This window comes from Delphinapterus leucas, chromosome 3 (genome assembly GCF_059928025.1).
Source record: "Delphinapterus leucas isolate spDelLeu-1000000601 "Yukka" chromosome 3, BTC_Dleu_Yukka2, whole genome shotgun sequence".
NCBI classification, from domain to species: domain Eukaryota; kingdom Metazoa; phylum Chordata; class Mammalia; order Artiodactyla; family Monodontidae; genus Delphinapterus; species Delphinapterus leucas.
In genome coordinates this window covers 157,489,715-157,513,416 of record NC_143131.1, presented here as the reverse complement: position 1 = coordinate 157,513,416, position 23,702 = coordinate 157,489,715, and the positions used below count along the sequence as shown (strand labels likewise).

Sequence of the window (23,702 nt, the reverse complement as noted above, 5' to 3'; positions counted from 1 at the left end):
TGTCCTGGTGGTCCTGTGATGGGGACACGGAGGACGCTCAGTCAGCAGGAGGAGGCAAAGGGGAATCGCATGTGCTGGGCCCAGCACCTGCAGAAGTGGGGGGCACCTGGGCTGGCCTGGCGTGGAGGTCAGAGAAGAGGAGTTGAGGGGCAACCTCAGGGATGGGACATGGAAAACAGTACGCCAGAGTGAGGGCCTAGAGGGACCGCTGCCATCTGTATGCTACAGGCAAAGAAGGTGGGGCTGGAGAGGGCAGCCCTCCGGTCCTGGGAAGCCACAAGTGCCAGGACAAGGAGCCAGGACTGCTTCCTGAGGGCAAGGTGGCGGTGGGGAGATCAGGGCACAGAAGTGTTCAGATCTGTGTTGTAGAAAAAGCCCCGAGAGCCGTGAGTGTGGTGGACAGAAGGAGAGAGACTGGGAGGAGGGGCAGGACTCAGGGGAAGAGAAGAGCAACAAGCCAAAAGGCAGAGATGGGATCCAGTGACAGGTCCCAGGGAGCCCAGAGTGGAGACCTGGGATGAGAGGTGAGGAGAGGAAGGAAGGCAGGTTTGCTAGACATCTGGAGTATACCAGCCATTCCTCACATCATCTTACATGATCCTCCCAGCAACACTGTGAGGTGCCTGCAGTTATTCTCATTTTATAGATGAAAGCTTAGGAGACCTGACCAAAGTCGCACAGATGCTGAGCCATGAGCCAGACTAGAAGACAGGCACGAAGCTGGCTGCACTGCCCTGGGACTGGCCGGCACTGAGTGCCATGCTCCAGGGAGGATCCTTCGGAAGCTTACTTCTGTATGCTACCTCAAAACCTGGAGGCTATGGTGGTGGCCCCATCTTTCCCTGGGGTCTCTTGCTTCCCACTGGTGCCCTCCACTACCCCAGGGGGACTGTCATTTCTCCTGTTCCAAGTTTGGACTGGAGAAGGACTGAGGAGAGGCCCCAAACTAGGCCAAGACAATTCAGTGCGCCCATGGCCACCTGTCCTCCAGGGCTCCCTTGGCATGAGGAACCTCAGCACATCTAAAGTTGTTGGCATTCTCAACAGATGCTTGGGCCTGTCCTCTTTAAGAGAAGAGAAGGGCCTCTCTGTTGTGTTCTCTCGAGGACCCCTGGAGCATGAGTGCAGGGCTTCCTGTTACTGGATTGGCCAAAAAGTTCATTCGGGTTTTTCCAATTTCATGATGTCTTGCCAGAGCCTAGAACAGTGCCTAGCACACGGTGGATGCCCAGTGAATGTTTGTTGAATGATTGAATGAGGTGCCTATGGGACATTTAGGAGACCAATTCAGGGAGCAGCAGAATATTCAAGTCTAGATTCACCTTGGATTCAATTTGGGAGTGAGTTTGGGGTAGTTATCACAGATACTTGTCTTTGATGCCCAGAGAGGGGCCCAGGCAGGTCACAACAGGAGTAAGGCAGGTAGGATGTCATTTTCTTTCAACATAGTTATCCCTGGCTTATTTTTTTTAAGAATTTCTTGTTGCCTTTTTAAAAATATTTATTTTATTTATTTATTTTGGCTGCGTCGGGTCTTTAGTTGAGACATGCGGGGTCTTCATTGAGGCATGCGGGATCTTTCATTGCGGCATGGGCTCTTCGTTGTGGCGCACGGGCTTCTCTCTAGTTGTGGCGTGCAGGTTTTCTCTCTCTAGTTGTGGCATGCGGGCTCCAGGGCGCGTGGGCTCTGTAGTTTGCGGCACACGGGCTCTCTCGTTGAGGCACGTGAGCTCAGTAGTTGTGGCACTCAGACTTAGTTGCCCCGTGGCATGTGGGATTTTAGTTCCCTGACCAGGGATCAAACCCATGTCCCCTGCATTAGAAGGCGGATTCTTTACCACTGGACCACCAGGGAAGTCCCTGGACATCCTTGGCATATTAAATGCAGAGTATCTTTCACTTCCACAAAGAAATATACTCCCTCCCACTTCTCTTGAACCATGAAGCTCTCTCAGTCCATCCTTGGTTTCCATGGAGAGGGGTGGATGGTGAGTGCTGCTGGAAGCCGTCTGTGGGGGGCCTTCTGGGGGCAGCCGTGTGGGAATGCTGAGCTGTAGCCAGATCTGCCAGTTTACCAACAGCGTCCAGAGATTCAGACTTCTATGTGAAATTTGGTTTTTCAATGTTGGCAACTAAGTTAGATTTTTTTTAAATCCTATAAAAAAAAAATAAACGTGGACCAAATCCAGTGTGAGGATGGCCAGGGCCGCAGCATAGAGAAGACATGAGACATGGGGGAGTAGCAACATCACAGCACAGGGCAGAGAAAGCAGAAGCAGCTGCCAGAAGTGGAGGACCACAGCCTCTGGAGGGAGGGAGCTTGAGGCAGCGAAGCCCAGGCGGGCCAGGAGTGTTTCCAGAAGTCGCCAAGAGTGTCAGCCAGGCAGGTAAGGCCGAGGAGTCCCCATGGCCTTTTGCAACAGGGTGAAGTTTGCCAGATCAGTTTAGCAGAGAGCTGGGGCCGATGCCAGGGTTGGAAGATCAAGGGGGAGGGTGTAGAGAGTGTGTAGATGAGAGTGTAGACGGCTGTCTTAAGAGGCTTGGCTGTGGTGGGCCCAGAGGACCACTAGCAGTCGTGGTCAGCTGAGTAGCCAAGAGGGGTGGAGGAGGCAGCTTGGAGGCTCCTGCCAAGGGAAGGTGGTTGAAGAAATTGGAGGGCAGATGTAAAGGGAGAGTAGAGCAAAGAGCAGAGAGCTGGGGACTGAACCTCAGGAAAGCAGAGCTGGTCTGGATGGAAGTAAAAACAAGCATGGGGACCTGCTCTGAACAGCCACCTCTCTCTCTGCCGGAACCACAGAGCAATCTCTTAGATGTCATTTAATCATCAAAACATGCTTAAGAGAGATATCATTAAAGATGTTCAGATGAGGGACCTGAACATCTGAGGGACTTTTCCCTCAGAGAGGGAAAGTGACCTGTCCAGAGCCACCCAGCCTGAATGGCCCGGGTCTGCTGCTCCATGGATCAAAGGCCAAGGTGCTCCCCCATGGCACCTCCAAGCACCCGCCCTCCCCAACACAGAACTGCAGGGATCACGGTGTTCTCAAGCTTGGGTGTGAGGCTATGCAGGTGGAGGCCAAGGGTACTGGGAAATGTCTTTGTACAGGGCATGGGAGGCCATTAGCACCCTTGGAGAGTGCAGTCCCCCCAGCCGAGGGGGCAGAGCCCTTGGCGGGGGGCTGAGTGGGCAACTGGAGAGACAGCAGGCCAGGGAGGGGCATTTTCCAGCTCTGAGCAGCTTGAGCTCATTGGAAGTCAGCAGGGAGACAGGCGGTGGAGTACAGGGTACACAGGCAGGAACTGATGATTCTGGTGCTGCCTTCTTGGTGCTGGGCCCCACCTGGGCCTTGGAACACTCACAGGGTACACAGGGTCCTGCTATAGGAAGGCAGCTGAGGCTACGGGCTAAAGGCCCCTGCCCCACGGCACACAGGGGGCAGCAGCCAGGGCTGGGAATCGAACCTGAGTTGGCCTGAGTTCAAAGCCAAACCTGAGAGTGGAGGAAGGGCTCCTCCCCAACTGGGACCTAAAGTGGGGCAGGGTAGGGCACGTGGGGGCGACCCTAGGGTTCCAGGAGCTATGGTGGGGCAAGAAGAAGCTTGCTGGGAGCCTGCGGAGAACTCAGGAGGCTGGGGTCAGCCCTGGGAGATTGTGCAGTGGGGTCACTACAGAGTGGCCAGGGAGAGTCCCAAGACCAGCCTAGGTTCTCCCACTCAGGGCCCGGGAGCAGTAGAAGGTCAACTCAGCTTTCACCCATGTCCCTTGCCACTGACAAAAATGACTACTACTTGGAGACTAGGTCAACTAGGAAGGACCCTCAGCTGCATTTCAAACTAGTTTAAGCAAAAACAGGGATAGCCCAATGATTATAAAGAGACACGTTATTAAGAGGACTCAATGCTGGAATTCTTTACCTTCTTTCTCTCTTTTCTGTACTTCTATGTTCGCCTGTCAAAGAAAAAAAAAAAAAACAGGGATAATCTGTTTCATTTAACTTAAAAGGTTAATGGCTTCAGACATAGCAGGATCCAGTACCCATGGATGTATATCAGGAGTCTCTGAGCCCCCGGGTCGCTGTCCGCACCCCCCACCCCCAGATCTCCCCCCACCTCCATTTCTCAGTTCTGCTTTTCTCAGTGCTGGCTTTATTCTCAGGCAACTCTCCCCATTATTAGCAAAGACGCCCCTCAGCCAGCTCCAGGCCCACATCCAGTGGGGCCAGCTCAGGGCTGGCTCCCATTGGACTGACTTGGGTCATGTGTCCATTCCTGAAGCAGTCACTGGTTCTGACCCACTGGCCTGAATCACATGCTCCCCTCTGGAGCCTGCAGTGGAAAATCAACTGGAAGATGGGCAGGGATGCCTGACCATGGACATCCACTGCACTGGGCAGACATCCTGCTCTCCACGCCTAGGATCCCTGCCCCCTGACTCCTTCCCTAGACCCCACAGCTGTAGCCTCAGGAGCTACTACCAAATTCCAGGCCAGCCCCTGGATGCAAAAATGGGGGTGCTAGAAGGGGAAGCAGGGAGGGTGTGTGCTATGCTGAAATGATGCAGGACAGACTGGGGTTCCCATACAGATTTTGCCACTCACCAGCTGTGTATTACAGGGCAAGTAACTGCCCCTTTCTGAACCTTGGTTTTCCCAGCTGTGAAATAGTAATAATGGCCAACGTGTCAATAGCACCTACTATGTGCAGTTGCCATTTTAAGCATTTTCTAGATACTTTTAAAAAATCCTCAAACAGGGTCTTCCCTGGTGGCGCAGTGGTTGAGAATCCACCTGCCAATGCAGGGGACATGGGTTCGAGCCCCGGTCTGGGACAATCCCACATGCCACGGAGCAACTAAGCCCATGCTCCACAACTACTGAATCTGTGCTCTAGAGCCCGTGAGCCACAACTACTGAGCCTGTGTGCCACAACTACTGAAGCTCGCACGCCTAGAGCCCGTGCTCCACAATGAGAGAAGCCACCGCAATGAGAAGCCCGCGCACTGCAACAAAGAGTAGCCCCCCCCCACCGCAACTAGAGAAAGCCCATGCGCAGCAACAAAGACCCAGCACATCCAAAAATAAATAAATAAAATAAACAAATTAAAAAAGAAAACTCCTCAAACAGACCCTATGAGGTGGGTACCATCATTATCATCCCCATTTTATAGTGAGACAAGAAAGGCCAAGCAGAGTCTAAAGTCACACGGTAGTCTGTGCGGCTCAGGAGCAGAGCTAAGTGGTGAAAGTGGCTGGCCCCATGCCAGGGGCAAGACCTGGAAAGTGCTGGGAGCATTGTAATGATGAGGGGGCAAATTCTGAAGGTGTGCTTGGTAGGAACTTGCAGAGGGAGGGTGAGGGCAGAGAAGGCTCCACCAGCTGGTGCTGAAAAAGTCCTGAAACCTACATGTCAGCCTTGAAGCCTTCTCTGAGAGGTGTGGGGGAGTGCAGAGCAGGAAGGTGGGCGTGGGAGGGCGGGGCTGCAAGGAGGAAGGGGAAGGGGTTCTTGCTTCCTAAGCCTTCATCCAGTCATATCTTATCCTCACAACATGTTGTCAAAGAGGAAACTCAGAGAGGGAAAGCATTTTCCTCAAGGTCACACAGCAAGTGACCAGCTTCTGGATCTGAATCCTCCCTCTTTCTTGGCTTTTCCACTCTGGGGACCCAGAAGCCATTGGACTAGGCTCCCAGTGCTGAGGGGGGGAGGGGCAGGGAGGAGCTGGAGATCTAGGAGTGGGAGAGACTTGAAGGGTGATCAGTGCTGGGAGTGGTAGACATGAAAGCCTGGTGGGAGGGCCTCCAAGGAGGCACCCAGCACCCACCCACCAAAGCTGAGTGTGTGGGTTTCAGGGGCAGCAGGTAGCTGATGGGAGGCAGATTTGCAGAAGAGGTAGTGATCATTGGTCACCCTGCTCCCACCGGTTGAGGAAACTGAGGACTACAACAGGGCCACTGAACTTGGCAATTTAGTGGTCTCTGGCGACCTTGGCCAGAGCAGTGCCAGGGAAATGCGGGAAGGAGACAGACTACAGATGTACAAATTATAGGATGATAATGATGTGGAGGGGTGAAGGGTAGGCTCCAGGGAGGGTGAGCAGGGAAACTTCTTGCTCCCCTGAAAATAGAGAAAACTGGGCATGGGGCATATGGGGACTCTGTACTATCTTTGTAATTTTTCTGTGAATTTCAAACTGTTCTAAAATTAAGTTTGTTTAAAAATATAGATGGCAAAGAGGTAAGAGTGGGTGTGGCTGGAGTTTGTAGGTGGCTGGGGGGAAGCAGGAATTTGAGGAAGGGAGAGCATGCAGGTAGGGCTTCTGTTTTTTGGATGTGAAATTGAGTGAGCAGGAGGCTGGGGAGGGGGCTTTGGGATGGGGAGATGAAAGGCATTCTGGGCTGGGAAAAGTCAAAGGAAGCAGGAAGGGACTGAGGCTGGAGATCCCTCTACCTACCGCTCCCAGGCACCCCTCAGCCCTGCTGTGGGGTCTTCCTCCCTCCCCGGAAATCCTACTGACTCTGCCTGGGACTTGCTCCAAGTGGGGGCCGTGGAGAAACTGCCAGGGCCAGGGGTCCATGGGCATAGTGGACGCAGAGAGTTCCCATGAAATGTATTGAGTTTTAAGAGGTTCTTCCCACCCCAAAGTGCTGGGACCCACTGCTGGAGATCAGTGCACACACTGCTCTCCTCCTCTTGGCCCAGCTGGTTACCCAACTCAGAACTCAGAGGCCCAGCCCCACCACCTCCCAGATTGGACCAGGTAAAGTTTGCTCAGGTTCTGTCACCTCCTCTGGGAGGACAGGGGTGGGAGGCTTTGTAGGTGGTGGTAAAGGCTTCTGAGAGCTGCAGAGGGTTTCAGGATTCCAGCTCAGACAGGAGCAGAGATGCTCCAGGAGGCCCTGGCAGTGGTGTCCACTTCCCCTCGAGGGACTCCTCTTAGGCCCCAGTGTTTTCTGTGTTCAGAGCTTTGGGAAATTAAGGTGCCAGGAAGCTGGCCCTGGAGTGTCCTTGGAGGAGCCCTGCCCTGAGAGTCTGGGGTTAGATTCCTCTGGGAGGCCTGAGGCTTGGGAGAGAAGGCAAAGGATCTCCTAGTCTGGCCCCACCTGAGAGGACTCAGGGGGCAGCTGGTAAGGGAGGGGTGCTCAGCATAGGGTAGGGCAGGGATGGGGTAGAGGTTGGCAATGTTGGGGTAAGGAGCTGAGAATGGTCTAGGAGGTAGGGATGGAGGGGTGTGGTTGGGAACAGGGATCAGAATGGGAATAGGGTAGGTTGGAAAGAGGAGGGTGCAGCTAGGGATGGGGTCTGATGAATGGGTAGTGGGTGTGTGCTAAGCATGGGGTTGGGAGTGGGGCTGGAGCTGGGAGGGGAAAGAAATGGGCTGGATTTGGGGATGAAGACAGCAGTGGACAGTGATGGGGATGGACTAGGAATGGGCCTTTCAGAGGTGGGGATGGGCTGCAGATGGGCCAGGGGTGGCTGGCACGGGAACTGGGTTGGGGCTGGAGGTTGGGATGGACCAGGGATAGGGGTGAGGCTGGGTGGAGATAAATTAAGGACGGAGTGGGGCTGGGCCGGATTGGAATGGAGTGGATTTGGGATTGGGACCGGGAGCTGGGAAGGAGAGGGATGAAGCTGGGCCTGGATAGGGATTGGAGAGGTGGGGACGGGGCTAGGTTTGTGGCTGGGGGCACCACAGGTGAGAATTTGGGACACGGGAAGAATGGCCCCGTGCAGATGGGTATGCCCGCCCGGGCGCGGGGTGCAGGGACTGACGGCGAGGGGCGTGGGGGCGCCCCGGGGCAGGCCGGGAAGGGGGGGCGGGCCTCCCCTCTGCCGGGTCGGGGCGGCGCTAGGACCGAGCGCGCGGAGTGAGCGAGCCGGGCGGAGCCAGCGCCCCCCGCCCCCCGCCGGCCGGCTCCCCTCCCCCGGCCGCTGGCTCGCTCGGCTCGCAACGCTGCAGAGGCTCCGAGGCGGCGGCGGCGCGGCGACTCCCTCTTTCCCTCCCTCCTTCTCCGTCCGTCCGTGCGTCTGTCCGTTCGGCCTCGGTCCGGCCCGCAGCATGGCCGGCGTCAGCTTCAGCGGCCACCGCCTGGAGCTGCTGGCGGCGTACGAGGAGGTGATTCGGGAGGAGAGCGCGGCCGACTGGTGAGCCCCCGCCCCCGCCCCCCAGCCCCTTTGTCCCCGCGCCGCCGCGCCTTTGTTTCCACCCGGCCCAGTCGCCCCGCAGCCGGGAGGGAGGGGGAGACCCCGAAATGGTGCAGCGGCCCGGGAGGGCCAGGGAGGGGCTGCTTTTGTGCGCGCCGGGGGAGGGGCCGGGCCGGGCCAGGCGGGGCACCGGCGGGCCCCAAGCGCCCGGAGGCGGCCCCAGCCGCGCGGTGGGAACGGTGGCCGGACGCGGGCTGGAGAGACGCAGGGTCCAGATGTGTGGCCCGGGGCCTCCCGGCCTTGTGGAAGCCCATCGCCCGCCCCCTCCCCTTTGCCTCGGGCCGGGCGGACAGGTGTGCATGGGCGGCCAAGGGCACCTTTGCCACCTTTGAGCGGGCGAGGACGGGGCAGGGACCGAGCTAGCAGAGCCAGCGCAGCCTACCCGGCCCAACCCGGCCCCGGCCACAGCACAAAGGAAAGCTAGGGCGGGGGAGGAGCAGAGCGGGCTGGGGGCCGGGGCGCCCCGCCCACCGGGGGGCCTCTCGGAGTTGGGGTGTGATGGAAAGACGTTCATTGCCACAGGGCCACCGCCAAGTGACTCCTGTTCCCCTGAGGGGTCGAGGAGGAGGCAAGGATAAGTGCTCTCCTCGATGCCAAGGGGATTGCAGGGAGTAGGCAGCTGGGCTGGGACATGCCAAAGGAACTGAACTGCCTGCCTAGGGAGCCAGGTGGGGTCCCTGGGAGGAAGCCCCCAGGCGCACCACTCTGCAGGGAGTTCCCAGAGAAGGATGAGGGGGTGAGTGGATCCACTGAGCCCCTAGCCCGGTGGCCCAGGGGCAAGGGGCTCTCAGCTCCTCTGTGGGGGAGGAGCTGGGCTGCCCTCTCCTCCCTCCCCAGCTGTTGTCTCCCCCTAGGCTGTGGGAGGGGTTGGACCACCTGCTCTGGGACTGGAGTCCCCAGGGTGGCAGGAAAGCCAGGGGGTTTCACACTGCCCCATTCAGGAATCATCATCCTCCCAAGATACTCTTCTCCTGGGGCAGATGCCCATTCTGTTCCCTAGGGCTCTTCTCCCCTTGGCAGGCAGGAAACACAAAGTGAAGGCAGGTCTGAGGGACCTCACTTGGGCTGGCCTCACCCTCATGCTGGGAGGACACTGACCTGGGGGCTGGAGGAGGGGACAAGATGGCCAGGCATCCATGCCACAGTACTGCAGCACTGGCGGGCGGCCAGGCCTGGAGGGATGGACGCGGGAGACAAGCAAGCTCTCGTGTCCTGCGGGTCAGTCGCAGGAGAGGCCAGCACAGGCTAAGCGGGCAAGCGGCCCATCCGTTGTCCCAGCCCTGCCCCATGGGGACTGAGATCATGGGAGGAGTTCAGGGCAAGTGGCCGGCTTGGCCTGGTGGAGGAGCTGGCCTTGGGATATGGGCCATGCCTGGAGAGAGGCACAGCCCACCTCAGAACCCTTGCCGTCCAGTCTGGGGGTGCTGCCTGCCACCACCCCATTTACCCCTACCTTCCCAAAGGCAGAGCTCCCACAGCCACTGCTGGCCCACATCCTGCTCAGCAGAGGCCTGGGCTCCCACCACCCAGCAGCATCCATGTGGCCAAAGTGAGTTATTCATCACTGGCGTGCCTCACCCCTCCCCCACCCCAATCTGCGTTGTGTGTGGGACACACACAGATGTACACATGCACCGTCATACATACATACATTTGCTCACTCCCAAGGGCCGAGATAAACATTTGGTAGAAAGGATGTGAGGATCACCCTGCAGAAGGGGACATGAGGGCCCCCAGCACCTAGCACAGAGCTCCACAGGGGTACAGTGGAGTCTCAAGACTCAGGGGCAGACCCTGTACTCAGAGGCTGGAGGAGGGCGTCTTGGGTAAAATTGCTGTCTGGGCAAACGGGGCTTGGCACTTCCCTCCCTTACCTTGCCTCTGAGTGGGGAGTAGGGGTGGGGGAGTTCACTCCTAGGTGGCTCGCTCTGAAATGGACCGCTGCCCTGATGCTGGCAGCAGGGGACCCAGGAAGTCAGACTGTGTAGTGAAAAGAACTCGTGTTGTCCTGGATGTGATCCGACTCGCTATACATAGCCACACCAAGTCTCTGCTCCTCTCTGGTCCTCTTGAAAAGAGGAAAAGGGGATTGGGCTCAACCATACCTGGGATACCCAAGGCCCTTCCAGTTCTGATATCCTGAGAGTGTGATTGTCCTGAAGAATCCACCTGCCCTGAGCCCCCCATCCTCAGCTGACCCCAGGATCTCCCTGGAGCTGCTACATTCCAGCTCCCACCTCACCCCAGTCCACTTTCTCTGGCCAAGATGGTCCCACCTTCACGAAGCTTATAGTTCAGGACAGTGTCTGTCTCCAGGGGTTGGAGGTGGTGTAGATTCCTGCCCCCCTCCATCCTGATTCCTTGCAGTTTCACCAGCTCCCACCCACCCAAGGCTCAGGCCACCTCGAATGTGTTTGAGAAGCACTGGTGGTCTAGTGAGATCTGGGGCAGGCTCAGGTGCCTCTTCCTGTCCCTGCTGGAGTGTGGTAAGCGCTTTGGGGAGGTGCAGCGCAGGGCAGGGCTTCATGGGAGCTGGCATTGGGTCCCTGAGAGATTTCAGTCAGGGATGGGCATGGGGTGGAGGAACAGGTCTGGCCTCCCTGTGAAGGGAACCACATATGCAGAGGCTCCAGGTTGGGAAATATCCAGAACTGTGCTGGGAATCAGGGAGCCATCCAATGTGACCCGAGTGTATGGTATGGATACGGAGGTCTGGCTGGAAAGGCAGGTGGGCGGAGCTCAGGGTTGAAGGCCTGCTGAAACCTTTGAACTTAACTATGGTTTCCACCAGGTAAGGGCCAGGGCTGCAGCAGGAAAGGTGGCTGCAGGTGGGTAGGCAAGGAGTAAAGAATGGAAGGGGCAGGTTCCTGGGAGGAGCCAGGGTCCCTCAGAGAGCCTGGGAGAGGCTGACAAGTCACCCCAGGGAGGTGTGATGGCCAGAGCAGTGTCTGGGAACCAGGGTCTTGGAGTTCTACCTCAGTTTCTCATCTGTGGAATGGAGAAGGGAAGACCCTGCTTCTCTAAGGGCCTTTTGTTCCCAGTGGTGGGTTAGGGCAGCCAGACAGGTGGTGGGACAGCTGTGTTGAGAAGCAGCTGCCAGGACTGTAGCCTGGGCAACAGTTGGACCAGGAGCTCCCGGCCCCACAGCCCACCTGTGTCCCTTTCAGGAGGGAGGGATCCCGAGAAGCAGGGGGCTGGGGGCCCATTTGGCTCTGGCAGTGACTTGTGCTGACCTCATGGGGCTGGGCCTGGACCAGGCCCTCCCTGCTCCCTCCTTGCTCCGCCCTCCACCCTCCTCCCTCTCTCCCTTCCTCCCTCTTCTCTCCTCCCTCTTTCCTTCCCTCCCATTTCCCTTGCTCCTTCATTTTCTCTTCATCCCTTCACTTCCCTCCCTTCTCTTGTCTTCTCTGTCTGCCTCCTCTCCCTGCTCGCTTTCTCTTCTGCATCTCCCTGGTGCTCCTGCTTCCTTTCCTCCTAGCCCCCTACCTTGGCAGTAAGGAAAGGGGAGCTCGGGGGAGGGGCTGAGCCTCCTGCACCTCTGGTACATGACCTTTATTCCTGGCCCCAAGCCTGTCCTCCAAGTGGGTCCTGGGGAGGAGCTATCTCTGTCTTCCCTTCTGTGAAATGGATGCTGTGCCACTGCTACCTGTGTAGAAAAAGCTAGGGAGGAGGAGGAAGGAGGAAGGCTGCTAGGTCAGCTTTCTGCCAAAGCTGAGAGGGAAGGCAAGGCCAGCAGTCCCAAGAGGCCAGAGCCTCAGCTAGGGCGGAGGAGGCCTAGGGCTGGAAGGCTAGGAGAGCACATTCACCCAGGGGCCAGAGTCCAGGCAGGAGTGACCATGATGACCTCATCCCCATTTCAGAGAGACTGAGATTGAGACTGAGGGCGTGTCCCCTTGGGGTCCTTTGTGTTCAGGAGAATGCAGCTGGGGTGGGCCGGTCGCGTGCCAATTGCTGGGTTGCCATAGTTACCAGGGGATGCCCAGAGCTGAACAGCACCAGGTTCTCTCTCCCCATCCCCCTCGGTGTGGGGGGAGGGGCAGTGGGTACCGAGGCACGCGCCAGGTAGGTTCCTGGCAACGGCCAATGGGGATGAGGAGCGGTAGCCAGGGAACGGTAACCAAGGAACCGTCGCCTTGGAATCTCCATCTCACACCGCTGGCTGGGTTGCAGGCTGCTAGGGCCAGGGCTCTGAGGACGCAACACACTGGCTCACTGGAAGCAAGCGACTGGGCAGCGATTTCTTCCCCACTGCTTGCTCCCCACCTGACCCAGGCCTCCCTCCATCAGATCCCAGACTGTCCCTCACTGGGTTCCAGCCTGAAATGGTGCTTAGCCATTGTTGTCATGGTGACAAGGCTTAAGTGCTGGGCTGGAACCCCCCTCCTGTCCTGCCCCCTCTGTATCCCTCCTACCCCCGAGAGCCGTCTCCACCCAAAATTGGCTGCCTGGGCCCTGCCAGTTCTCCCAGCCACCCCTCCCTCTCCCCAGGGCTCTGTACACATATGAGGATGGCTCAGATGACCTCAAGCTTGCAGCGTCAGGAGGTAAGAATTCCAGCCATTCCTTTGCTTTCCTCTCCGCTCGCTCCTCCGGTTGTTTTCTTCCCCACCCGCCTGGCTCCAGGCCACCTCGCTGCCTTCATCCAGCAGACCCACACTTGTCTGGCCAAGTGTCCTTCCTGTGGTTATCCCTAAGATCCCCAGGGTGGGGAGGGAGGGAGACTTGTTTCCTGTTTGATTATGAGAAGACTGAGCCTCAGAGAGGGAGAGTGACTTGCCCGAAGTCACACAGCTAGGCGGGAACGGGCCTGGCAGGGATGGCCCAGATCACCCCACTTTCTTGAGAGCCCTAAAAGGTTTTATTTTACCTCAGTGGGTGCCAGCCCCACGTGAGACTTGATGTGTGAAGAACACTTCCTCAGTTCTTCCCCAAGGTCCTGGGGGATTCAGAGGCAAAGCTCACACCTGCCTGCTGCCTCTTTCACACCAACACAGAACTCTGGGACTTCCAGATCTCTGGCGGTGCCTGCAGAGCCCACAAGAAGAGTCTTTGCTTTGGGTTCCAGGCCCTTTGTGGGGGAGGGATTCAGGAGATGGCGCCTGACACCCTCCTGATTCCCCCAGATGGGGGCTTGCAGGAGCTCTCTGGCCACTTTGAGAACCAGAAGGTGATGTATGGCTTCTGCAGCGTCAAGGACTCCCAGGCTGCTCTGCCGAAATACGTGCTCATCAACTGGGTATGCAGCTATGGGCTGGGGAAGGGAGCCGAAGGCCCAAGAACGGTTATCCTCCATCCCACTCCACTCACTGACACTGCTGGAGAGAACCCCACTAGTCCCGGGAAGAGAGCCCTGGGCCTCAGCCTGCCGCCAACTCTTGTCCTTTCCCGACACCCCCTTTCGCTGGGTACTTTGCAGGTTGGCGAAGATGTGCCTGATGCCCGCAAATGTGCTTGTGCCAGCCACGTGGCTAAGGTGGCCGAGTTCTTCCAGGTGCGAGCAGGGTCAGGGCTTATGGGGGCGGTGGTGGGAGGGAGCCCTGCCGCCTGAACACGCCTTCTTCCTGCTGCAGGGCGTCGATGTGATCGTGAACGCCAGCAGTGTGGAAGACATAGATGCGGGCGCCATCGGGCAGCGGCTCTCCAACGGGCTGGCACGGCTTTCCAGCCCCGTGCTGCACCGACTGCGGCTGCGTGAGGATGAGAACGCCGAGCCGGTGGTCAGTGTGTGCCCCGGGCAGGCTGGCCCTGCCCAGGGCTCCGCCGTCCGGTTCCTCTCAGTCCTCACCCTTTGCGTGTGGGGGCTCCTGAGCACTCTGCCTGTGGGCTGCGCTCACGCCAGGCCGCTTGACTCTGCAGGGCACCACCTATCAGAAGACCGACGCAGCTGTGGAGATGAAGCGGATTAACCGCGAGCAGTTCTGGGAGCAGGCCAAGGTGTGGACCCTGACCCCGGCCTGCAGGCTGAGCTGCCGCTCCCTGTCCTGACCCCATGGGGTAGCTCTGCCTTCTCTCCCTAAGGGCCTCGCTTGCACAGCATGGCCCATCTTACGTGCTTCCCCTACTGAAAGAGCGAGCCCCTGAGTTCTCAGAACCCTGGGTTGGGGATGGGCTGGAGGGCTGGGGCGGGCCCCAGGCTCAGGGCCTGCACTGCCTTGGCACGGGGTGCTGCAGAAGGAGGAAGAGCTGAGGAAGGAGGAGGAGCGGAAGAAGGCTCTGGATGAGAGACTCCGGTTTGAGCAAGAGCGGATGGAGCAGGAGCGGCAGGAGCAGGAGGAGCGGGAGCGGCGCTACCGGGAGCGGGAGCAGCAGATCGAGGAGCACAGGTGCGCCCCGCCCCACCCCCGGGGTGCTGGGCCGTGGGCCCCACGTGGGCCCATCCTGAAGGCTTGCCTGCACCTCTCATTCCAGGAGGAAACAACAGACTTTAGAAGCAGAGGAGGCCAAGAGGCGGTTGAAGGAGCAGTCTATCTTTGTAAGTTCTTAGTCGGGGTTCCTGTCTCCTGCCCAGGGAAGCGAGGATGGTCCTCGTGTTCCTGGGCCTCTTGCGGGGGGAGTAAGTGTCTTGGGGACAGTGCTGGGCATTCTGGGTACCGCTGCATGGGCATGGGGTAGCATGCAGTGTCAGGCCTGGTACCCGATCATGTGAGGCTCTGTTCCCTGGCTGTGGAAAGAGACCTCCTTGGAGAAGCTAATACTCTAGACCGAAAGAGAAAATCTACCTTGACCCAGACCCTCACTGACCAGGCTCCTCCTGCCCCCGCCCAGCAGGGCCTGAGGGGCTCGAGGTGGATTAGACATGCTTCCTGCACTTATATGGGGCTCGAGGCCTGGTCCCCACGGCAAGAATACTGCAGAGCCATTGAATGGATCTGGGCTGGAGTTCTGAGCATCTACATACAAGTGTGTGTAGTGTCTCTTTGAGAACAGGTACTTGTTCCAGGGGTGCTGGCTGAACCTCCAAACACTGGGATGGCCCGTAGGGTCATCATGATTGACCCCTTCAAAATCACAGTGGAGTCAAATCTTCATGCTTTGAATTGAATTTTATACTTGAGAAATAGTTAAGATCGTTCAAAGCTGAGCATGGTAGAGTTTAGGACAGGAGGTGGGCAATAGTCGTCTGGACTGGGACTGTGTTGGGTAGCCGTTGGGCCATGGGGACTCAGACAGACTCCAAGGTCACACCCACAGGAGGCTGGGAGGGAGCTGGCAGGACAGCCCTGCCGGCACTGGCATGAATGGCTGTCATAGGTCATTCCACTCACGTTAGCCCCTGGGGGTGGAGAGGACGTGTGGTTAGTAAGCTGCAGCCTCATTCATTCAGCAAACCCTTGCCACCTGCCATGTGCCGGTGTGAGAAACATGGTGGAGAACAAGATGAACAAGGCTCTTTTACAATTAATTGATTAATTAGTTTATTTTTAATTGTGGCAAAGTGTACATAACATAAAACGTACCATCTTTACCATTTTTCAGTGTACAGTTCCGTGGTGTTAAGTGTATTTATATTGTACAGCCGTCACCACTGTTTATCTCCGGAATTTTCTTCATCTTCCCATACTGAATCTCTGTACCCATTAAACACTAACTCCCCACGGCCCCCTCCCCCAGCCCCTGGCAACTGCTTTCTGCTTTCTGTGTTTAAGAATGTGACTACTCAAAGTACCTTGTATGAATGGAATCATGCCGTTATTTTACCTTTTGTGACTGGCTTATTTCATTTAGCATAACATCTTCAAGGTTTATCCATGTGTCAGAATGTCTTTTCTTTTGAAAGCTGTTAATATTCCATTGTATGTGTATACCAGATTTTGTTCATCCATTCAGAGCAATTTCTTTTCGAAAAAGCTTGTTTTTATGGAAAATTTCACATATGTACACAAAAGTAGAAAGAATAGTATAGTGAACCCACTGAACTGATTGCTCATCTTCACCAATTACCAGTGTTTCAGGCAAAGGCTTACAGTGTCACATCATTATTTTATAGTCTCATCTGGCCCTTCAAGTGTGGCTCATGTGACAGTGACAGTAGGTGTTTTAGCAGGTCACTGTGGTTACCCTGCAACTTCAGGTCCTCTGAGGGAATTCCCACATGAGAAACTTTGGAATTTAGAAGTGCTTTACATTGGCTTAAGGAGCTATTCTGCTTTCTCTCTTCTGATAAGAATTGCATGCCTTATGTGAGTTCCCTTTTTGCCTGGGATGCCGGGGAGCTTCCATTTGTCTGAAGATGCTCAGGCATAGCAATGCTATTGACCTTTATGGTTAGTGCATTGATGTCTCTCTCCAACCCCAAGCTCTAATTTGTTTCAGTGTTTTGTTCACAGTGTTATGTAGTTAAGGTTTTTGTGGTAAGCTGCCTCTGGTCCTTTTTTTGAACAAGGCAGAGGAACTTAGCAAGGTTATACTAGGCAGGGGCAGCATAACAGCAAAGGCTGGTGGGATGTACATTTTGGGGGGAAGGCAAGGAGCCTTCCCCAATGACTGGAGCCCGCTGGGAAATTTGGGAGGAGAGAGCAAGGTCAGAGGAGGGGTTTAGACTTCATTCTGGAAGACACAAAGTGGCAGTTGGGGTGACAACCCTCTTGAGGCTTTTGGTGTGATGAGTTCAACTGAGGAAACAGGTATGAACTGAACCTTGGGCTGGCCACTCACACACATAAGTGAGTTCTTATCCTGTATTACCCACAGAGGGTGGGGAGATGATCCAGAAACAGGAAATTATGACGCAGTGTAATCTGTGGTGTATGCCTGGAACACCTCATGGGGACCCAGGGAAGGAAATGACCTGAATGGGCCAGGGACCCCTTCCCAAGGAGGCAGTGCCCAAGCTGAGGCCGGAAGCAGGAAGAGCTGGACCTGGGGTGGGGGTCGGGTACTTGGGGAGAGAGATTCGTCTCCCATGCCAAGGCACGGAGGTGGGAAGTTGTATGCATGTTCCAGGAACTGCAACTACCTCATGCTGAGGACTTTATGCCTACATCTCACAGGGTGTGGGCGAGTCAGGGTGGGAGGGGAGCGTTGTGAGAGGTGATGGACTAGATCAGGCAGGGAGAAGGGAACATGGGCCAAGCAAAGGGGCCCCACCTACCTTTACTCCTGTGGTTGCAATCTCAAAACAGCGAGTGAAGTGGACATGTGAAGGGCAGTAGGGAGTGGTGGGGACTGTGGTGAACTGGACAACACACGCCCTGTGGGCTGCTACAGTGCAGCTCTAGTCGATGGCTGCTTTGGGACACGCTGGCCTGTGTTGCCAGGGCTTCTGGCATTTCAAGAGAAACTGGAGACCCTGGTCTCAGTAAGAAAACCTGATTTTTAAGTGATGGCGACTAATTAACATTTTGAAAAGATCCTTTCAGGTCTGTAGAGAAGAAATGGGGGGAAAGAGAACAAGGAGGCAGGGGACTAATGAAGAAACCTCAGTCGTGATACCAAGATCCACGCAGCAGTGATGGAGGTGTGGTTGGCTAGGTGCTGGGGTAGGAGGTTCGAGAAAAGTTAGCTGCAAATCAGGGAGTGCTCCTGGGTGGCCCTGGGTGCCCAGGGGCCTATCTGGACTGGAGATGAGGTGGCTGAGGACCTTGCAGATAGAAGGTGCTGTGTGACTGGGTCGTGAAAGTGGTCCCAGATAGTGGAGGAAACATGGGGGCTGTAAGAAAGCCAAGAGCTCCCGTGGGAGTGGGGTGCTCAGAACACCTTCCCTTTTGGTTTCCAGGGTGACCAGCGGGATGAGGAGGAAGAGACCCAGATGAAGAAGTCAGAATCGGAGGTAGAGGTGAGAGCCAGGGGGACCAGACATCTGAGTTTGGTAGGGCTGCCTCAGTCGGGCCCCACCTGGCCTGACCCTTTCCATGTGCCCCCAGGAGGCAGCAGCCATTATTGCCCAGCGACCTGATAACCCACGGGAGTTCTTTAAGCAGCAGGAAAGAGTTGCATCGGCCTCCGCAGGCAGCTGTGATGTGTCCTCACCCTTCAACCACCGACCAGGTAGTCCCAGCTCCCACCCCCACCCAGTCCCCACTCCTCAGGTTTTGGCCTTGAGCCTCTTTGGGACCTTTCTTGGAAGGGAAACCTTGCCCAAGGACCCCTTGGAGAAGGCAAGGCCAGTCATCGAGTGTGCTTCCACCCGCCACCTCCAGGTGGCAGGGCTGAGAAGGGCTCGGGCAGGGTCAGTGTTGGGCCTGGGCTGAGCAATGGGCTGTGTTCGAGCCATCTGGGCATTTCACACAAGGGCTAAGGCATCCCCCTGGCTGCAAGGAGTAGCCCTGCTGGGGTTGAACTAGGTCTTATCTGAAGGGCTGTGGGTGCATGGGGAGTGGGCTCTTTCCCTGGTCCTGAGTTTGAGCAGCCTGGAGCCTGTACCCAGGGTTCCCTGTTTGGATTCTCCCTGTGCAGCTTCCACCTCTCCTTGAAGCCCCCTTCAGCTCCCTGTCTGCTGGTCTGTTTGCCCCTTCTGTGTGCTTGGCTCTGGGCTAGGGTTCCAGGGGTGGGGCAGGCTGTTCCGAGGCGTGGGCTGCCCTGAGGCTGGTTGCATTGTGGCGTAACAGGCTCTTTGCTGTGTGTGGCTGGTGTGGTGGAGTCATCTGTTGGCTTGAGGCTCTGGCCCAGCTTGGCTGAATGTGCGCCCTGGCTGAAGGCAGCTTGGACATCCAGGGCCAGCTTGGGGGTGGATGAGGCCTTGGGGTGGGGGTGGGGGAGACTGACCCTCTCTTGTCCTCTGTCTCTCTCTCTGTCTGTCTCTCTTGGCAGGTCGTCCGTACTGCCCTTTCATAAAGGCATCGGACAGTGGGCCTTCCTCCTCCTCCTCTTCCTCCTCCTCCCCTCCACGGACTCCCTTTCCCTATATCACCTGTCACCGCACCCCAAACCTCTCTTCCTCCCTCCCATGTAGGTAGCAGACCCCAGGCCTCCGTGGGGGGGGTAAGGAGGGCCCCCCGCTTCCCAGCAGCCCCCCTGCCCTCACTCCCCCAGCCTGACTGCTGACCTCTGGTGTTTGTCCCCAGAGCAGGTACCGCCTGCCTCTTTCCCCTGGCCCTGAAGGGACACTGGCCCTTAGGGGCCTGGCTTATAGGGTCTGGAGCTGTGGTCTGGCCCCTGGGGGGCCTGGGGAGCTCCCAGCCCCGACCCAGACTCTAGAGAGGAGGGGCTGGTCAGGCCCCAAGGTGGACAATCCTGGTTCCACCTGGCTCCCTGGCCCTTACTGACCAGCCTAGGGGTTTTTGTTCCACAGGCAGCCACCTGGACAGCCACCGGAGGATGGTGCCTACCCCCATCCCTGCCCGGAGCCCATCTGACTCCAGCATGGCCTCTACCCCTGTCACTGAGCAGATCGAGCGGGCCCTGGATGAGGTCACGTCCTCGCAGCCTCCACCACTGCCACCACCACCCCCAGCAGCCCAAGGTGTGTGAACGGCCCTAGCCCCTGGGCTGGGAACGCCAAATGGCCATGGTAACAACCCCCCAGGGATCTGGGCCAGCCTGTACTGCCCTGGAAGTGGCTGGGGCAGCGAGGAGCCCTGGTCAGACCTGCCCTCTTTGAACCTCAGTGTCTCCCTGGAGTGGGGATTGCACCTTCCTCCCAGGGCTGCTGAGAGGCTGAAAGACACTAGGTAAAGGGGCAGTGGGGCCCAGTGGGTGCTAGAAGGCACTCTGCATGGAAGTCTTAGTGGAGGCCTTCTTTCCCGGACTCCTCAGTGGGTGGGCAGGGTACTGTAGGGTGCCTGCCCAGGGCCTGCATCCTTTCCTGGGAGCTGATCACATGTCTCCTCCATCTGTGCTTTGACAGAGACCCAGGAACCCAGCCCCGGCCTGGATAGTGAAGAAACCAGCAAGGAAGCCAGAGCAGCAGACCCTCAGGCCTGGGCCAGTCCGCTGGAGGAGTCCCCTCGGGCACCAGAGCCTCCCCAGGGCCAAGGCAGCCCCACAGAGGACTTGATGTTCATGGCGTCTACAGAGCAGGCAGTCCTGGCTGCCCCTCTAGAGCCTGCCATGGCTGGAGCCTCTGCAGCTGACGCCCCAGCAGCTGATGCCGTTGCTGACACCAGTGCTGCCAACACCGTCACCCCTGCCGCTGCCAGCCTCATTGACCTATGGCCTGGCGATGGGGAAGGGGCCTCCGTACCCCAGGCTGAGCCTAGGGCCCCCACACCACCCTCAGGTGCCGAAGTCACTCTGGCAGAAGTGCCCCTGCTGGACGAGGTGGCTCAGGAGCCACTGCCGCCGGCTGGTGAAGGCAGTGCCAACCTTCTCAATTTTGATGAGCTGCCTGAGCCGCCAGCCACCTTCTGTGACCCAGGGGAGGAAGTAGAAGGGGAGCCCCTGGCTGCCCCCCAGGCTCCAACTCTGCCCTCAGCTCTAGAGGAGCTGGATCAGGAGCTGGAGCCGGAGCTGGAGCCAGAGCCCCAGCTGCTGACCAATGGCGAGACCACCCAGAAGGAGGGGACCCAGGTGGGGCTGGGGCTGCCTAATGGGAGGGGAAGTGGTCAGGGCTGGAGCAGGGGGCTGACCCTGCCTTCCTTAGGCTTGCAGCAGTACCTTGCCCCCTTTCTCTGTGACCCACATTGTTCGGGGGTGGGGGGGAAGCTGTATTTCATTCCCCCTCCCTGGGCCAGCTCTGCTTTTATTCCCAAGGCAGGCATCTGTGTTTGCCTGGCAACCGCCGATAGAATCGCTGGTTGCAGGGGAAACGTGCTCAGGCCTGGTAGGTCAGCCCTAGTCCTGCTGGGTGGGACCCAGTGACATGGAGCTTTTCTCCTACAGGCCAGTGAGGGGTATTTCAGCCAATCACAGGAGGAGGAGTTTGCCCAATCGGAAGAGCTGTGTGCAAAGCCTCCACCTTCGATGTTCTACAACAAGCCTCCAGGTAGTACTGGGATGGGTGATGGAGAAGAATTTGGGTGGCGGTGCTGTGTTCAAGTGTGGACAGGCAGCGCCCCCCTCCCCCCCCCACACAGCTGGCACAGCTCCCCAGGGTTGGGAGGGACACAGGCATGGATCTGCTGGGCCATCTCCTTAACTCCCCTCCCTTCCCTACACCATAGAAATCGACATCACCTGCTGGGATGCAGACCCGGTACCAGAAGAGGAGGAGGGCTTCGAGGGTGGCGACTAGCGGTGATGCTTGCCCTCAGGCTGCCCTCGCCAAGGCCGCCCACCTGCGCTGGCCTCTGGCCAGACGGCCCGCAGTGCCTGCACTTGCAGCAGCTCCGCCTGGCACCCACTCTGGATTCCGGCCCTGGCCGGGGACTTGGCCGCTTCCCTACCCACAGGGCCCTACTTTTACAGCTTTTCTCTCTTTTTTAAAGTTGATAGGAGACTTGTACAGTTGACTGGTTTTCCTCCCGTTGGTAGTTGAGATGCTGTTGCAAATTCCATCCCCTTCCCACCCGGTCCAGATTGTAGCTCTTAGTCCTCCCTGCTCACTCAGCTGGCCGGGGTGGAGGCCTCACCCTGCTTGGGGCCTGGCGTGGGGGGAAGTTCTGGTGGGAAAATGTTCCCCCACCTCTTTTCCTAGTTTTCTGTTTCTTGGAAAAATATCACTTTGTATTCTCTGTCCAGGGCTTCAGATATTTTGCACGAATTTTAAAACATGGCAATAAATGGCTCGTGGGCTCTGGTTCCCTGGGACCCGCCCCCTCCCCCCTTCTCTTGACCCCTCCCAACCTGGTCCGAAGGAAGTAGCAGGCCCAGCTGGGGCCTCTCAGCTTCCTGGCCCTTTCCTGCCCCCTCCTGCTGGGCAGGTCCCAGGCTGGAGGCCCTAGGCGTGATTCAGGTCAGGGCTATGGGTGGCCCCTTTCCACCTCCTCCCTCTTTGCTTGGGTTCCTTTTTCACGTTCAGTAACTGTTTTTTGGAAAGCACAAACTTCTGTAACAGGTCGTGCTCATGTCTGTTAATAAAGAAATCCAGATCCCTTCGGGCCTGCTGCTCCGGGCCTCCAGGGGCTGATCTGGGGTGGACCGCCTGCCACGACCCCATTCCCAACTCTTCCCACTTCCAAGGCTGCAGGGGGCGCCCTCGCCAAGACCTCAAGGGCAAGGAAGGTGGGGTATGAGGCTCCCTGGGGAACCGGCCAGTGGTTTGAAGCAGGCGGACCTCAGGTTTAGTTCTACACCCTCAGGCCGGTTTGTAGCTGAAAGGCGCAACAAGGTTCGGTCCCGATAAGGCCGGGCACACCTGGCCGCCAGAACCTTGGGTGCAAGCAGTGGGTGCCCCCTCCGCTTGTACCAAACCAGATCACACACCTTTTATTATCCTCAAAATGTAACAAACGGGGTAAGAAATCCCTCCCTCCCGCCCCACCCCACCCCACCCCCCACCTCCGCAGTCCAAGGGAAGCGTTTAAAAAGCCCCGCAATCAGGCCAGGAGTCCGCGGGTGGGGCCCGGGACGCCGGGCGCCCTCTATACGGCTGTAGTCCTCCCGAACAAGGGGATGGAGACCGGCAGGCGCCAAGCTCCGTGCTCCAGTGGCTCTCGGCTGCTGAGCTCTGAGTCGGTCCAGCTGGGGAAGACCCGACGGCTGCGGTCCGCCTGCAGGCAGAGCGCAGGGCAGGGCGGCGCGGGCCGCGGGGCACTGGGCAGGTGCAGCGCCGACGTGTAGCCCCGGTCCAGGAAGAGCGGCTTGTAGCTGGGCGGCGGCTGCTCCTGTTTCTCCGCGCTGTCGCGGCGGCTCAGAAAGGGCGTGACAATCTTGCGATAGAGGCCGCGCGTGTCCGTGAGCACCTCGCTGTAGGGCGGCGGCGGCTCGGCCATCAGCACCGCCTCTTCGTAGCATGGTGGCTTGGACGTGTCCGATTCCGCTGCGAAGTGGGAAGCGGTCCGAGGACGTGAGGCTCTCCGTCCTCAGCCTCCCGCAGAGGCCTTGGCCAGCCGCCAACCCCAGACCCAGCCCGCTCCCTCCTCCTAGCTTCTCAAGGAGGCTGTCCTATGGAAGCCCCGCGGGTAAGCAGCGAGCCCGCCCCCTGACGAGGCCTCGCCCACCCTAGTAACCCAGGCTGCCCTCTGGCGGAGGTCGGTACTTACCTTGGCGCGGGTAGCTCCACGGCCGCGGCGGTACTGATAGGTGCTGCGGCGGTGGGTGCGGAAGCGCGTGGTGGTGTGCGTGCGGGTGCGCGTGCGGCTGCGCGGGCCCGTGGTGCAGCATCGGGTGCACGTGCACGTGCTGGTGGGCGTGCGCCGGCGCCTCGAGACGGCCGCGGTGAGGTGGTGGCGGGGGCGCCAGGCCGGGGGGGCTCCCGGCCTGGCTGCCCTCGAGCTCAAGGGGCTCCAGCTCAAGCGCGCGCAGATTCTGCTCACGCAGCCGCTCCTCCTGGCGCCGTTTGAGGCGGCGGCGCAGGAAGCTGCAGAAGCAGCAGAGTAGGACGATGAGACCCCAGATGAGCCAGAAACCGGCAAAGCACGTGAGGAACGTGTAGGTGCCCTGGGACATAACCATGGCGGCGGCGCGGGCGGCGGGTCCTCGGCTGTTTCACTGGACAATGGGCTCCTCGACGTGGCCCCGGGCCCG

The 23,702-nt window shown here is 58.2% G+C and overlaps 2 protein-coding genes and 1 non-coding gene across 6 annotated transcripts; 2 read left to right on the top strand and 1 right to left on the bottom strand.

The window, feature by feature from the left end:
• Positions 1-3,855: 3,855 nt before the first annotated feature.
• Positions 3,856-3,979, top strand: LOC149749865 (small nucleolar RNA SNORD97). The gene has a single exon (XR_016392896.1). It is a non-coding gene; the product is annotated as a small nucleolar RNA SNORD97 (small nucleolar RNA).
• Positions 3,980-7,925: 3,946 nt separating this feature from the next.
• Positions 7,926-21,840, top strand: LOC149749864 (drebrin). 4 transcript variants are annotated; one of them, XM_089909744.1, is made up of 15 exons: positions 7,926-8,138; positions 12,687-12,742; positions 13,322-13,434; positions 13,615-13,689; positions 13,769-13,915; positions 14,055-14,132; positions 14,370-14,521; positions 14,607-14,670; positions 17,914-17,973; positions 18,062-18,185; positions 18,948-19,085; positions 19,429-19,599; positions 19,984-20,645; positions 20,958-21,060; positions 21,239-21,840. In XM_089909744.1, exons 1-15 carry the CDS (start codon positions 8,053-8,055, stop codon positions 21,307-21,309), a joined length of 2,100 nt encoding a protein of 699 aa, XP_089765870.1. In that variant the 5' UTR covers positions 7,926-8,052; the 3' UTR covers positions 21,310-21,840. The 4 variants fall into 4 exon arrangements, with proteins under 4 accessions (XP_089765870.1, XP_089765867.1, XP_089765869.1 ...); XM_089909741.1 differs by lacking the exon at positions 18,948-19,085 and having other exon boundaries at positions 7,929-8,138; XM_089909743.1 differs by lacking the exons at positions 7,926-8,138; positions 18,948-19,085 and adding an exon at positions 10,801-10,894.
• Positions 21,841-22,492: 652 nt separating this feature from the next.
• LOC111169867 (proline-rich protein 7) lies at positions 22,493-23,643 on the bottom strand. Its single transcript, XM_022564434.3, has 2 exons — positions 23,219-23,643; positions 22,493-22,995 (listed from the first exon to the last, which is right to left on the bottom strand). Exons 1-2 carry the CDS (start codon positions 23,628-23,630, stop codon positions 22,598-22,600), a joined length of 810 nt encoding a protein of 269 aa, XP_022420142.1. The 5' UTR covers positions 23,631-23,643; the 3' UTR covers positions 22,493-22,597.
• Positions 23,644-23,702: the final 59 nt, after the last annotated feature.